General features: G+C 41.6%; 1 protein-coding gene across 1 annotated transcript; it reads right to left on the reverse strand.

The window, feature by feature from the left end:
* Positions 1-10,408: 10,408 nt before the first annotated feature.
* On the reverse strand, positions 10,409-13,711 carry LOC310909895 (interleukin-8-like). The gene is made up of 4 exons (XM_083862212.1): positions 13,519-13,711; positions 12,597-12,732; positions 11,753-11,836; positions 10,409-11,197 (listed from the first exon to the last, which is right to left on the reverse strand). The coding sequence occupies exons 1-4, from the start codon at positions 13,577-13,579 to the stop codon at positions 11,167-11,169; spliced, it is 312 nt and encodes a 103-aa protein (XP_083718338.1). The 5' UTR covers positions 13,580-13,711; the 3' UTR covers positions 10,409-11,166.

Here is a 13,711-nt window from a genome sequence, read left to right on the forward strand (position 1 = left end):
GGCTGATGCTGACGGCGGAGAGGGTGCAGGAGCCGGCGGGGCGGTCCCCTTTCTCTCCCGTGCTTTTATTCCCCGCCGAGAGCTGCCGGGGAATTTCCCGGATTGGAGCCGGGGGACAGTGCCCCGTTGGCCCCTTCCCACTGGTGGGTGTGTGACGCTAAAAGAACAGGGCAGAGAGAGAAGAGCGGCCGCTCCCGGCGCAGAGGCTCCTTCAGGTCTGGGAGCAAGGGAAGCGTGGCACTGCATCGTCCCGAGAATCGCCCAGGGTCTGCTGGGACCCCATTCTCTGAAAAGAGCTGAGGCTTTTTTGCGGGGATTCTCCGTTAGCTTTCAGGGTGTAGTGTGCTGAGCCAAATGGGAATTTCGTTCTGGAGCTTGCCTTGTTGCCTAACCGTGTACAACCACGTGCGCTTTTTCTGTGGGCATTGCTCCCCCTTTCTTCACCTAGCTTTTGAAAACGGGAAATCTTTTTTTCCTGCAACTAGGAGACCCTCAGGTTTCCATACCTACACTCCACTACTGAACGCCTTCTGTTCCACTCCTCTGCACACATAGGTCACTCTCTTTTGCTTCATTCCTGTCAAGGCATTTTGCTAAATTCAGTTATAAAGAATCAAAATAGCAGTTTTCTATGAGCTGTTAATGAAAATGAGATGCAGGTTTTCTAAATTTTATTTACACATAGGTTTAGATCAGTTAGGAACAGCGCACTTCCCTTTGTAATAAGTTTTAGTAAGAAATATATTGCACTTTACTTATCTTGGGTTTTTTGTTTGTTTGTTTGTGATTTTTTGGTGGGGTTTTTTGTTTGTTTGTTTGTTTTTGTAGCTGTTCTGTTTTCTTCTATATTTGTGAACATGAGTGGGGTTCAGCAAATCAAGTTGTTTCAGGGTCAGGCTGCCACGTGTCTTGCCCCATCTGCCTGGATGTCTTAGATTATAAAATACAGCATGCAAAGCAGTCCTAGGAAGGGATTAAGTAGATAGCAAGCTGATGGGACACGAAGACCCCCATTCCTGTACTCCATCATCTACAGCTGAGCTGCTGTCTTGGTCCCCCAGGAGATCAGCCCTGCGGTAAGATTGTACGTCACAAGCAAATGGTGATTGCCCCATGTTATCAGGAAATATCTAATGACTAATTTGGACCCTTTTCCAGATTCAGCTTGATAATGACATCCTTGGAAGCAGTTGCCTTTTAGCTTGCCCTTTAAAGGAAGTTACATCCTCAGACGAGGGGCAGCCACTAATTAGAAACCTTCACTGAGATCCCTTGAGATCATGGAGGTGGAATCACCATTCCCTCCAGGTTATAGGCACACAAGCCTTGGGCTGTGAGTTCCCCATATGGTTGTCCCAAGGAAGTGCCATGTTCTTTGCAGGAAGAAGGATTTGCCCAGCTGTAGTAAACTGAGGCAATAAGCAGGTAGAATTATGCACAGATAATTTGCTTCAGGTCATTACAACTATCACTGGCAGATCCAGCTCTGGGGATTAGATCACTCATTGTCACTCATGCACAGTCAGATTTCACATTGTTCTTGGACAGTACGTGTGAGTAAGGACAGTTTACGTGACAGCACTTGGCTTTATTCTTGCATGACTGCTCACAAGAACTGACCCATCAGTCTCATTCCACAGTGGTTACTGCTGAGGAAATTCCAGGAGTCTCCTGGGGTCTGGAGTGTGAGACTGTTTTTAGACACAGAGCAGCAATGTGTGAAAGTCTGAGGCCAGCTCTCCCTCAGAGCCATGTGCCAAGAAGAACAGCAGTCAGGTCATGGACATGCTGTGGTGCAGCAGATGGTACAGAGCCTGGTCCTGAGTCAGTACTTGCACAAACAGGCCTGGAACAAGGAAAATGGGTGTCTCTGGGACTATTTCAACATGCAAGACCATCTGCCTGAGCAGGGCTTCATACCTGCTGACTTCAGATTACTTCTAGCTCCCTTCTGTGGGAACGTGAGTAAGGTCACTTCAGTCCAGATGACAGCAGCAACAAGGCTGAGCTAGGGAGGAACACTCTTGAATTATACCCTTTGCCCTGTTTCCCTTCTCCATCTTTGGCAAAATTCCCTTAGCAAGTACGGAAAAGATAGGGAACAGACTGCATCACTTTAGAATGCTGAGTTTTTCCCTGCCTGCTGCCCTATCTCTTTCATTATAGATAAGTTTGCCATGCACTGAGTGAAGGTGGTACAGATAGAATCGTAGAATGGTTTGGATTGGAAGGGGACCCTGAAGATCATTTTGAATTAAGTTTAAATTAGATATTGTGAGTGGTGGTGTCAGTGTAGCTGGGACAGAACTCAGGACATTTTTATTTGCCTCACTGAAGTTCCCGTTCAAGTCACCCACCTCTTTAGCAGAAGCTGCTATGTGAGGATACACCAGGATTCTGTGATTCTGTGAAATCTCTCATTGTCCTTAGCATGGGTCTTGGGGTTACCAGGACACAGAAAGCACTCCCAGCTCAGGCCCTCAGTAGGTACATAAAAAGAATAAACCACATGGCTCAATCACTTTCACATTATCCAGTCCTTAATTCATTACATGCAGGAAGTGATTTGGCTGCTTTGTTGCAGACTTTGGCTGTGTGCCTTTCCACGGCAGGTATTTATTTGGCTTGGCACCTGTAGTGGGAGCCATTCGCTGACAGCAGGCCCAGGAGAGCTACAAGACAGTTAAACAAGAGATGTCTCACTTCAACAAGTGAGGACTTCTCTTAAGTGCACAAGAATTACTTTGGAGGATGTGTCCCAGATACAAGTGTAACATGAACTGTTTATCATGGCCTAGAAACCATTTAACATGGCCCACCTCTGAAGGAGCAGTCTTATTTTATTTCCTCCAGGGTTTTAGTCAGGAATAATTTGTGTTCTGATCTGTAAAATGTTGAGTCACTGCTACCTAGCACTGTCTGAAGTCAGAGGGTGTATACTGCTGATATCTTCTCATCTTCATTATGTTACCTTTTTTCCCTATAGCAGGATGTTTCATAGTATTCCGTGGCTATGATGAGGTGCTGTTCCCTAACACCTATGGCTCCTCCTGTGGATCCAGCTCTGTTGTGAAGTACAAACATATTTGCTGGAGGCACTAACCAGAGTTCAAGCTACAGGTTTGTGCAGAGTATGTTTAATATCTATCAGATGTTTTATTTCCTTCAATTTCCTTGTGCATTTCTCAAGTTTTGAAATCTTTTTAGTCCATATGCCCTTGAAAATAACATGATAAGATCTAAGAGATAGAAGAGTCCTGTTATTTAACTTGTGTTGTGGAGAACCTCAACTCTGTTTTGCCAGCTGCATCTCGGCACATGTCAGTGTTGTTGTGTGCTCATTTCTGTAATACCTTTTGAGATGTGAAAAGTCACATTTAAAATAATGATCAAATGAGCAAATGATGCTCAGTATCTTCCTGCCTGCCTTCCTGCATCTTCACCTAACTTTAACATTCAGGAGCCCTCAGGTCTTTTTGTTTCCCTTTCACAGAGTTAGAGGTTCTTCACCTGTGCCTACTGGTGGGAATCAGAGCGTGAACACACGCACACACTGTTGATAGCTAAAAGGATTGTGTTTATATTACTCAGGCTTTACCTTGACAAACAGAATGGGTTGGCTCTGAAATCCATGTGTTTGGCCATCATTTCTCCGTTCCTTAGTTTCAGGTGCCAACTGATCTTTTCTGAGATCACTGGTGGGACTGCAGGGACTGTAGTTTCACTGTCACCTTACGTAGTGGGACTCCTGGACATAAAACAATTCACAAAAAGTGAGTGGCTGGTGGTGGGCTCACTGATTCTGGCAGTTTACACTTAACATATAAGGACAGGAGTAGTTTTATTTTGAGTTTGAGACCCAACTGTTTAAGCAATTTGTTCTTACCTCTACTGAGGGGGAAGTTTGGAATCCAACTGTTTAAACAATTTGTTCTTACCTCTGCTGAGGGGGAAGAATCCCCTGGTTTTTTAGTGGCAGGCATGACCCTGGACAAAGATTACAACTGTGATTCCTTCCATCCTCACATAGTTATTTGGTTGATAAGCCTTTGAGGCCATCACAGTTTCTGAAAGGCAGAAAGAGCTAGTCTTTGCCTTAGCAGCAGCAGAAAATGCTCTTCATCCTAAGAATTTCCTGCAGGCTTTTGCCCTTGGATCTGTGTGAACTCTGGTAGCACTCCTTTATTCAGCAGAAAGAGCAGATTGCTTGCTGTGGGCTCTTAGGTCCTGCAGGCAGGTTTTGTGCTTGCTGGGGCACATCTTGGTTGTATGGTTTTCACATGAATTCAGGTATAACTATACTGAATTCTGGTTCCAACATCTGGCAGCAGGACTTAAACCTTGCTGGTTCCTAGCACAGACATGATACAGCACATCCTCTAACAGCTAAGTGCTGTTCCTGTAGTATTATACAAGCATGGGAGAAGTGAAATAGAATCACTGATATGCTGCCAGTGGTGAATAGAAATACTTGGGTCTCTCCAGGGAGCATGATCAAGAGACTGATTTTAAAAACATGGGATTTTTTTCACTCTGAAGATGTAAACCCGTGTTTTCAGTTCAAGCTGAACAGCTCATGTACAGTAAAATACAGGGCCCCTATCAGGAGGTTGTTAACTATGGTGAAGCCTCTATTTATTTTATGGGAACTCCTCAAAGAAGCTGTGTAAACAAATTCCTCCCATCCTAATGCTTTTAGCCTGATAACAAAGATTTCGGTCAACTTGCATATCAGCTGTTTGGAAATAAATACATAAGAATTTGTTCCATCTGCAGATACTTGGAAGTAAAGAAAATATGAGTCTCTTTTAAAATGAACTATTCACCCCAAAAAAAAAACCCAGACCAAGGCTCAAAAATCAACATTCCCCCCAGCGTGGCTTAAGGCAATTTCAGTTTTCAGACTCAGTGGATCTGAGTAATTTTTGGGAGTGTGCTTAGTTATGGTCTTTTGGTTAAAGTGATAGCATCACTTGGGAAAACAGTGACACAAGACATCTGACCACAAGGAAACGAGAACGTTCATTGGAATCATCACAAAATCTTGGAAGTCTTCTCTCATGACACCCAGACTTTAATCCTGTTACATTCATTGCTTGTGTTGCAATGAAGGAAAAACGAAGAAATCACACTTGACTTACCCCCTACGAGACTCCAAAGCTGTCATTTTTGGCAACCTGCTTACAACCCTTTGAGTACCATGTGCAGGTTCAGTCTCCAGTGTATTTGAACTCTGTAGTAAAATGGATTGGATTGTTCTTGGCAACAAAAAATGGCTGCTATTTTTTGGAAGAAAGGAAGGAAGGAAAAATAATACCAATGAATTTGCTTAATTGTTACTGAATTATCCAAAATAACCTACAAAGCAGCAATAGGGACATGTATCCTTTCAGCTTGTTATAGGGAGGTGTTTAGAGAAGGAGGTCTTCAGAGGAAACTCGCTGATAACATTTTTGGTAAATATGATCATGACTGAGTTTACTGTCAATGGTTATCTCCCCCCTTATCTTGTATTTATTTTTTCTTCTTTTTTTTTTTTTTTTTTTTTTTTTTTTTTTTTTTTTAAATTTCCAGATAGTGTGACTCCAAATAGCTTCAATACATGCAGGGTACAGGACTATGCCAACACATTGGGCTAAAAGTTATGACAACAAACATGAGCAAAGAATATTTCTTTCTTAAAAACTAAGAAATTAAAATTGCTAATGAGTGCTGCTGTCAGGAGTACACTGAGGTGGCAGGAGAGTAAACAAGATAGGACCATTCTATGGAAAACAGGCTACTGGAAAAAAAACATTTGATTTAACTGAAATGCAATATTTTTACCTTTGGTTTTCTTCTAAACAATGAAAGTCTCCATAAAACAAAATTGATCCGGATATTTACTGAAAAGAATAACTTCACTTAGCTCCAAATGCTATTTTGCTGTGAGCTAGATTAGTTTAATTTAGATGAACTTTGCCCTTAACACTTCAATGCAAGCTTGAATTTAATAAAATCATTGCTTTCTAATGAGGTTTCTTTTGTTTGTTCGAATCCCCATTTTTCTAGGGGAGCATTGTTCCACCAGCAGACTTTCCATGTCCCTGGATGTCCCTGGTTTGTATTCCTAGTACACACCATTTGAAACAAATTGTTCAGGGTATTTTTCATGTATTTTCTACTTCTTTTTTAATAGTAATTTTATTATCAGCAGACACTGCATGCTCATCCTTTTCTTTGAGCAGGGATAGTATTGTGAGAACTTTTCAACATGGAAATGACCCTAACCTTTGGCCTGCCAACAGGTCAGGGGTGTGCAGGTTGATTGGCAGCTCTCTCCCATGTTTCTTCCTCAGCTGACTTTGGTGAAAGATCTGTGCACGCAAAAAGCACTTGGGTTTTCTTTGGTGATAACAAGGAGTGGGTGAAGCTGCAGTGTTCAATACAAACCAGCCACAGCCAAGCCTGTTTTCTTTGGCTCTTCTTGTTGAGATTGTGCTCACGGTGAGTGGTGCTTATGTAAATCACTTCTCTCTTGCAGAATGATGGGGCTGTGCTGTCAGAGGTGAAGTATCAAATAGAGAAGAAAGCAGAAAATGAGGAGCTGATAGAATTTTGACTACAGGGATGCAGGAAGTCAGCAAATGTAGATTTATTGGCTTGATTGTTGGTCTGCTGCTGGCAATGTCTGGCTCAGCAATCAATTAGATGGCTAGTTGGACATTCCTTTACTGGTTATTGACAAGTCAAAGCTTTCAAAGAGTCAGTTTTTTTTCACAAGACACTTGCTTTTCACTGTTTGCATTTTGTGCCTTTCACACAAAGGTCTGACACCTTCATTGACAAATTCTTACTTTTCACTAAGAGTGATAGATGGCAGGGGGTGTTTCAAGTTCTGCTCTTTGGTCTTTTTCTGGGATTGGTATATCTTGCTTCTCCTGTGATTTTTACTTTTGCAAAAGCCTGACCAGAAGGAGAACAGGAGTCACTCATCTGTTGCTTGTGATTATCTGCTGCTATGGCAGGTGGCTGTGCTTTTCTCAGTACCTGTGAATAGCTACTTGCTTTCAGTTAGGAACCTTGTCTTTTAATTGCACTGTAATTGTTTCATCTATGCCTATGCTTTGCCCCCACACAGTGACTCATTCTCACCCGTTGTTGTTCCTTCAAGAAGTTCTGCATCAGGTAAAAAGAAGCCCATGTGGTCCATGCTCTCATTCACCTGACCTGTCTCACTGTTGACAAAATCTGCCACTGATGCTTTAGACATCACACAAAAATGGTACTTCAAGCTCTTGCAATTTTATTGACATTTTGGCTTCAGCACAACTGTTGAATTCTGATTCTCCTGTCTGCTTGCAAACTCGTAAAAAGTGTAACCTTGAAGGCAGAAGAGGAAAAGAAGAATTGTCAGTATTTTGGAAGTCTCCTTATTTCTGTGTGAACGTGTAAATATGTCTTTAATAAAAGAATCAGGCTAAGGGGGTGGTGCCTGGAGGGGGTATTCATTTGTTTCTCTTATGAGCTATGAAGCTTTCATCATTCTGGAAAATTATTTCAAAGAAAAAGCTAGAAATCATGAGTCTTAGGAGTGCAGTGTGAATGTTACTTCAATGCTTAAAAATTATTTTTGGAATGCTGCCATTTTGTATTTAGCTGAGTCAGAAAAACTGCTTGACTCTCCTTTTCTTAAACTGAAGGCTCCTTTGGAGGTCAGTTGATTAACTGGGTCCAAATATGCTCTTAAACCACTTGCCTAACAACTTCTTATTTCCACAGATTTTTATAGGGTGTCTAGGTGTGAAAAAGCTTTCTGCAAAAGATAAAAAATATTAGATTTCTCCCAGTTCACCTGTCCTCTAGTAAGGAATAGGAGAAATCGACAGACTGATACTGGAGTTGCCAACGTGCACTTTGGGTGGTGCAGTCTTACTTCACACTTCTGCTGGTGTCCTTGGCTGAGTCAGTGGAGATGGCATCTGAGAAACTTAATGCAACCCTTTTCTTTCAAAGAAATATTGATCACATTCCTCATGAATTTGAGTTTCCCTGAAATAAGGTAATTGGACCTATCAGAGGTTGATGCTTGTAAAAATAAATTGTATTTGTTAATGATGAAAAGTTATTCAGCATAGCTATGTTGAAACCTGCCTGCAGAAGGTTGTAGAGATGTCACACTGCTGCCTGTTTCATGAAAGGGCAGAGGAACCAGTGTCAGTGAGCCTGGTTATACCTATAACCTTCCAGATTCTTCTACAGAATCTCCCTCTCCAGAATTCCACAGGAATTGTGAAGTAGTCTTTGCACTGACTGGTTGTTACTTGAAGTAATTTAAATGCAGGTAACATTAAAGTCAATTTTCATGACAGTTTTCAGTAGCAGAGATCTCAAGCTTATTTTTATAGGTGGCAAAATTCTTCTTTCACTTGTGCACACAGAAACAAAATGCCAATGTCCTGACCCCAAAGTTTCCATGGTAGTTTGTAGAATTTCCAAAAGGTCTATTTCCTGTAGAGTTGTCATGTTATCGTGTTATAAACAAGAATAAATGCTGCAATATAAAGTCCGTCCTATGCCTAATTTTCTTGGGTAAAATGGGATTTTCCTCTGTTAAGAACAATCCCTTTCCCTTGAGAAGAACATAAGAAAAGCAGTCATTTTAGAATGGGAAGCAGTCCATAATCAAAAGCAAGTAAAGCATGGATCATGCATTTGTCACCTAACACAAAACCAGGATGTTTATGTTAGCCAATATTATGTTTATGTTAGCCAATGTTCAGCACAGACTGAGAAGCTGAGGCTGAGAAACTGATGTTTGCATTCTCTGTTCTTCTAAGAACTATTTTTCAGGGACTTTCCAGTATTTCTTCCCATGACTTCCTCTATAGTTTGTAGTGTTTATGCATTACAGAGAAATATACTTTCATTATTACAAGGATAGCAACCACGGAAATTCGAGGGGACAAATTGCAGATCTCCATACTAGAGCAGAACTCTGGCAACCTGGCATGGGAAAGGGAGTTTGAGGACAGGGAAGTGACGGGAGGTCATTGCTTTGTCACTTGATAGGCCACTTCTCTTGCCCCCCAAATGAGCCTATTGGTGAAAAAAGGGAATAGAAGTGGTTTGAAAGGAAAGTGAAGTAAGGGGCCCAGAGAACAGCGGAGGACAGAAACGATATGTAAACACCTCTGCTGCATTTCATTATGTGGAGGACACTAGAATGAAGGTGATGCCATGAAAGCACACGGCAGCTGTAAAGTGGAATGGTCTTCTGACAGTCTTGCAGAAAGACAGTTAAGATGCCAAATGAAGTGACCTAGGGGAGCAGAAGCTTCCATGAGATTGGGAAGAGGATGATATGGACAAGAACATGTAGTTAGCTGCAGTGAAATCTCAGGGTCCATCGTTTCACTGTGGTGCAAATGTCCTGACCCTTAATCACCCACTGGCCAGCTGCCTGCTGTGTTGCACAGACGTGCACATGTACACACACAGACACTGACTGCACCATCTGCATATTTCCAAAGTATGCAGTTCTCCTCCGTGGCTTCTGCATGGCCTGATAGATGGAGGGCTACAGGGCATGTTGTTTAAAGTGACAGAACTCTTCTAGCTGATGCCAAAATAACAATGGTGAAGGAGAGGACTGGCATCAATCTTACTGAGAAAGGTCTGCAAGAAGAAGCAAGCCAGAGACAGCTGTCTTGTTTTATGATCACAAAGGTACCCCACAAAAATCCTTCTGCTGTTTTATTAATATCCAGATTGTAGATAAAAGTGAAATAAAAGTGTGCATCCCTCAAACAAACAATTATATTCTAGTTAAAAGCAATAGTCTTTAAACTTATGTCCTTTCTCTCTTGTTCTCTGTTTCCTTATGGAAGATTTTTAAGAGAGGCAGGAATCATGTGTTCAGGGCACTGCATTTCAGGGATCAGAATAGGAAGCAGTTGTTACACCAGGACAAGTGTTTGCTCTTTGGGTACCCAAAGTAAAGGTTACAAATTCCCATTTCGATGGTCAGATAGTGGCCTTTTGTTGTAGTAAAGATTTATAGCTATGGGGCTGAAGTGGACACTTAGCTGTGTTAAGGCATCTGGGGGTAAAACTCTTTTGTCTGCAAGGGAGTTAAAGAAGTGGCCTTTCCCCAGAGGCCATCAGTCCCCATGAATTGGGAACAGCCTGAAGACAGGAGAGTGAGCCACTTACCCCACCCTAAGAGTCTGTTAATGTAGTCAGGAATGCCAGGTTACCATAGCAGGGGGAGTTATGGTACCATGGACTTGAAAACTTTAATTTCAGTTCCAGAAATCAGGCTGGCAAAAATAAAGTAGAATTTTCAAATAAAGCAAATGAAAATTTAAAAGATCAAACAGATAACAAATGTGGGGTTTTTAATATAAAACTTTTAATAGTGCATTTATAGGAATAATTACACTCTCACGATCAAACTCTATGTATGTAAAATGCATTTTTTTTCATTAGCTGATGGAGTAGCTAATTAGACATACAATCAAGTACAGAGTAATGAGACTGTGAATATTTCTCCAGAAATGAATAGCAGGAATGAAAAATCCAGTAGAAATTAAATAAATTATAATTATTTTCTTTCTTACATAGAAACGGCACAATAAATACATCTATAAATACCACAGAAATCACAATACATAAATATCAAATACGGTCTTACACATTCTGTAGGTTAGGTTTTTCAAGTTAGACATTACAGTTCACAGTCTGGCCACAGGCTGACTGTGGTTTAGGAAGCTGTTGTTGACACAACATACTGGTGCACTCCAGGGGAGCAGGAAGGTTCATCAGTTTGCTGGTGAAATAGCAAAATTATCAGGCTTAGTGTAAATGAGCTGTGCTGCAGGTGCATTGCACCTCACTTCATATGTCTGGCTAAAGTGGCTGCCAAGGGTTCTCAATCTCCTTCAGCAAGCCACTTTTCCTTCACTGTCATGGGCAGCATGTCCCATTGACAACACTGACCATTGTGAAAGACTTCTTTAAATACAGTTAAATAAATAGATAAATAAATAAAACCATCCATAATTAACATCATAGCACTGTGCAGGATGTGGAAGATGGCGCACTGCTTCAATGATGCTTTTCTCAAACATTTCCCTTGACAGGGGAGCAGAAGCAGTTCCTGGATTTTTCCTGTCCCGGTGTTTCTTAGAGAGGAGAGTCAGAATTTTGTTGAGCCCTGTTAAGAGGTGAGGGAAGAAGATAATTTAAAAGAAGGTTCAAGTTACCACTGCTTAGCATTGCACAATTTAGCATGCAGGGTCTCTTTCCAATTCTTTGTGCTATCTTGAAGCACAGTGAGAATAAATTTGATGTTTGAAAAGCAGCTTCTGAAATCCCAGTGTGTGTATGTCTGGTGTCCAGCTGGGAAACCTCTGCAGCAGGAGCTTCTGCAGTTACTCACAGTAAGAACCTCAGCTCAAAACTAGCAGTTAAATAAAGGGAAGATGTCCTTTTTTTAAGCCTTGTCTTTTAAAGGGAGACAGAAATTTCTTTGCTTCCCTGCAGGTGATGTTGCTGGTACTCAGAGGTTTAGTACTGACATATCAGCTTGAGCAAGGACCCTGAAGTATAGTCAGAAAAACTGATTCTATAATTAAGCAGGAAGCTTCCCTGTTCTTTTAATCTGATTAAGAAAGAATGAGGAAGTATCACTATGGAGTCCTACAAACTGGCTTTTTCTGGGAGGTTTGCCATCAGGGCAATGCCCAGATAGAGAGGGAATGGGCCTTACCTGGCCAAAATTGCTTTTACAATCAGCTGCACCCAGGGAGCAGTGGGCTCCAAGCACACCTCTCTGCCATCCTTCAGAGTAGCTCTGCAAAAAAGGGAATAAAGAAAAGTCAGGAAACTACTACATGGATTTTGTTTACTCACAGAATGTAATCTTGCATTTTTAGATCAGATGGTATAAATTCATCCCACTACTCTAGGTTAGACTTGGCTGTTTTGCTTTATGTGTTCTAGAATTGAGGACACCAGAACCATTCAGAATTGTGTGAGTCTCTGTGTCTGCTCTCAAAGCTGTCACACATTCCCAAAAATCTTTCCCTCTATATATGAATACTTGTTTTGGATTTGTTTATATTACTAAAGCTTTCTTACACAACAATTGAAATCTCCAGTGGTGGAAAGGTGTTTGAGCAGAATAAGGACTTTTAACATTTTAGTGCCTTTGTGCTGTTCAGACCAGGTTAGGTTGGTTCATTGTTTCCCTAAATCTGCTTGTTGAAACTTAGTTTTTCTCCTTGAGACTGCCTCCCTAATAAATGCAGGATTCAAAGTACATCATTAGGTTGTGTACTAAGAGCTGACAAGTCCATGAAATTCACATTCTACTACTAGAAATATTTAATATGTCCCCTGACAGACAAACAGTGGTCAGTTCAGGAATACATAAGGTCATAGAGACAGTGAAAAACATGGTGTTTCTCTTAAAACTGTCCCTCTCAAAATAAAAACCATGTCTGGCTGCATGAGGTCATCATGCTGACTGTGGTGCTTGTGAAGCCTAAAGGCCTGGCAGCAGTGGCAGCAGTGCAGGGGAAGAGGAAGGAAGCTCTTACTGAGGTACTTACATGACTTCAACATTCTTGCAGTGGGGGCCGCTCTGTGTCAGCTTCACATCCTGAATGGATTTCGGGGGAATGAACCTGGAATGAGTGGCTATGCACTGGCACCGGAGCTCGGTTCCCATCCTTGCCAGGGTCTTACCTGTGAGCAGAAAAGGCAGATTGGGGTTTGACAGGTAATATTATGGCCAATGTATAAGACATAAAGCATAGCTGTTATATTGTAGCAACATTCTCAGTTAAAACGTTGCATTTGTCCAAGCTGCCTAAATCCTCGTCCTCCTTGTAGGGAGTTACTTAGGCTTCAGGGAAGCTGATGCCCAAGTACTTTGGGAACTAAATTAACAAATCTTTTAAAAATGAACCCACATATTTTGTGGTTACTAACCATACTGACTACAGGGTATGGTTAATTGCACTGTTTTAATATCTGGATAAAAAAACTTTGCCACTCTGCAGAAGACAGAGCCCTAAATTTGTTCATTAATTGGAGATTTGCCCATGTTTCTGTGTTTATATTGTTTGCTCTCCCTTTCCAACTGTGTATTACTTGCTTGAGGCAGCATGGTCACTAAGCAACAAATAGGATAAACTGTTACTTGTGTGGGAAGGGAGAGAAACACTAAAACACTTCAGAAAAAAAATCTGTCTCCAGCCACTGAATAACCTGTTTCTAGACACAAACACTTCCATTGAAACAAAAACAAAGCAAATGCAAGTTGCATCCTTAAATTTTTTCCCACAAGATGTCAGTAACTCTTCAGTCCAAGGTCTACATGGTAGGTTTCTGACTGAAGAGAGGTGCTAAAAATCTCTCAAAAGAGACTAATCTGGTGAGACAAATAGAAAGCTACTCTGCAAGGACAAGCATCTCAGTTAATGCCCTGGCAAAACTGCACCAAGGGGACTTTTGGGAAGCTTTACTTACCTTGAGACACAGCTACTGAGATCAGGAAAAGAGCCAGCACAGCTACGAGTTTGCTGTTCATGGTAGGACAGGAGTTTTCTCCTGGGTCGTTTCGGTTAGTTCTGTGACCTTGCGTCCCAAAGGATTGTTGATTCCGGCTGTGTGTGAGGATTGTCGATTCCTGCTTATATACTGTTTTGTGCCCAGCCTCTGT

This window comes from Zosterops lateralis (genome assembly GCF_965231275.1).
Source record: "Zosterops lateralis genome assembly, chromosome: 5".
Lineage (NCBI taxonomy): Eukaryota > Metazoa > Chordata > Aves > Passeriformes > Zosteropidae > Zosterops > Zosterops lateralis.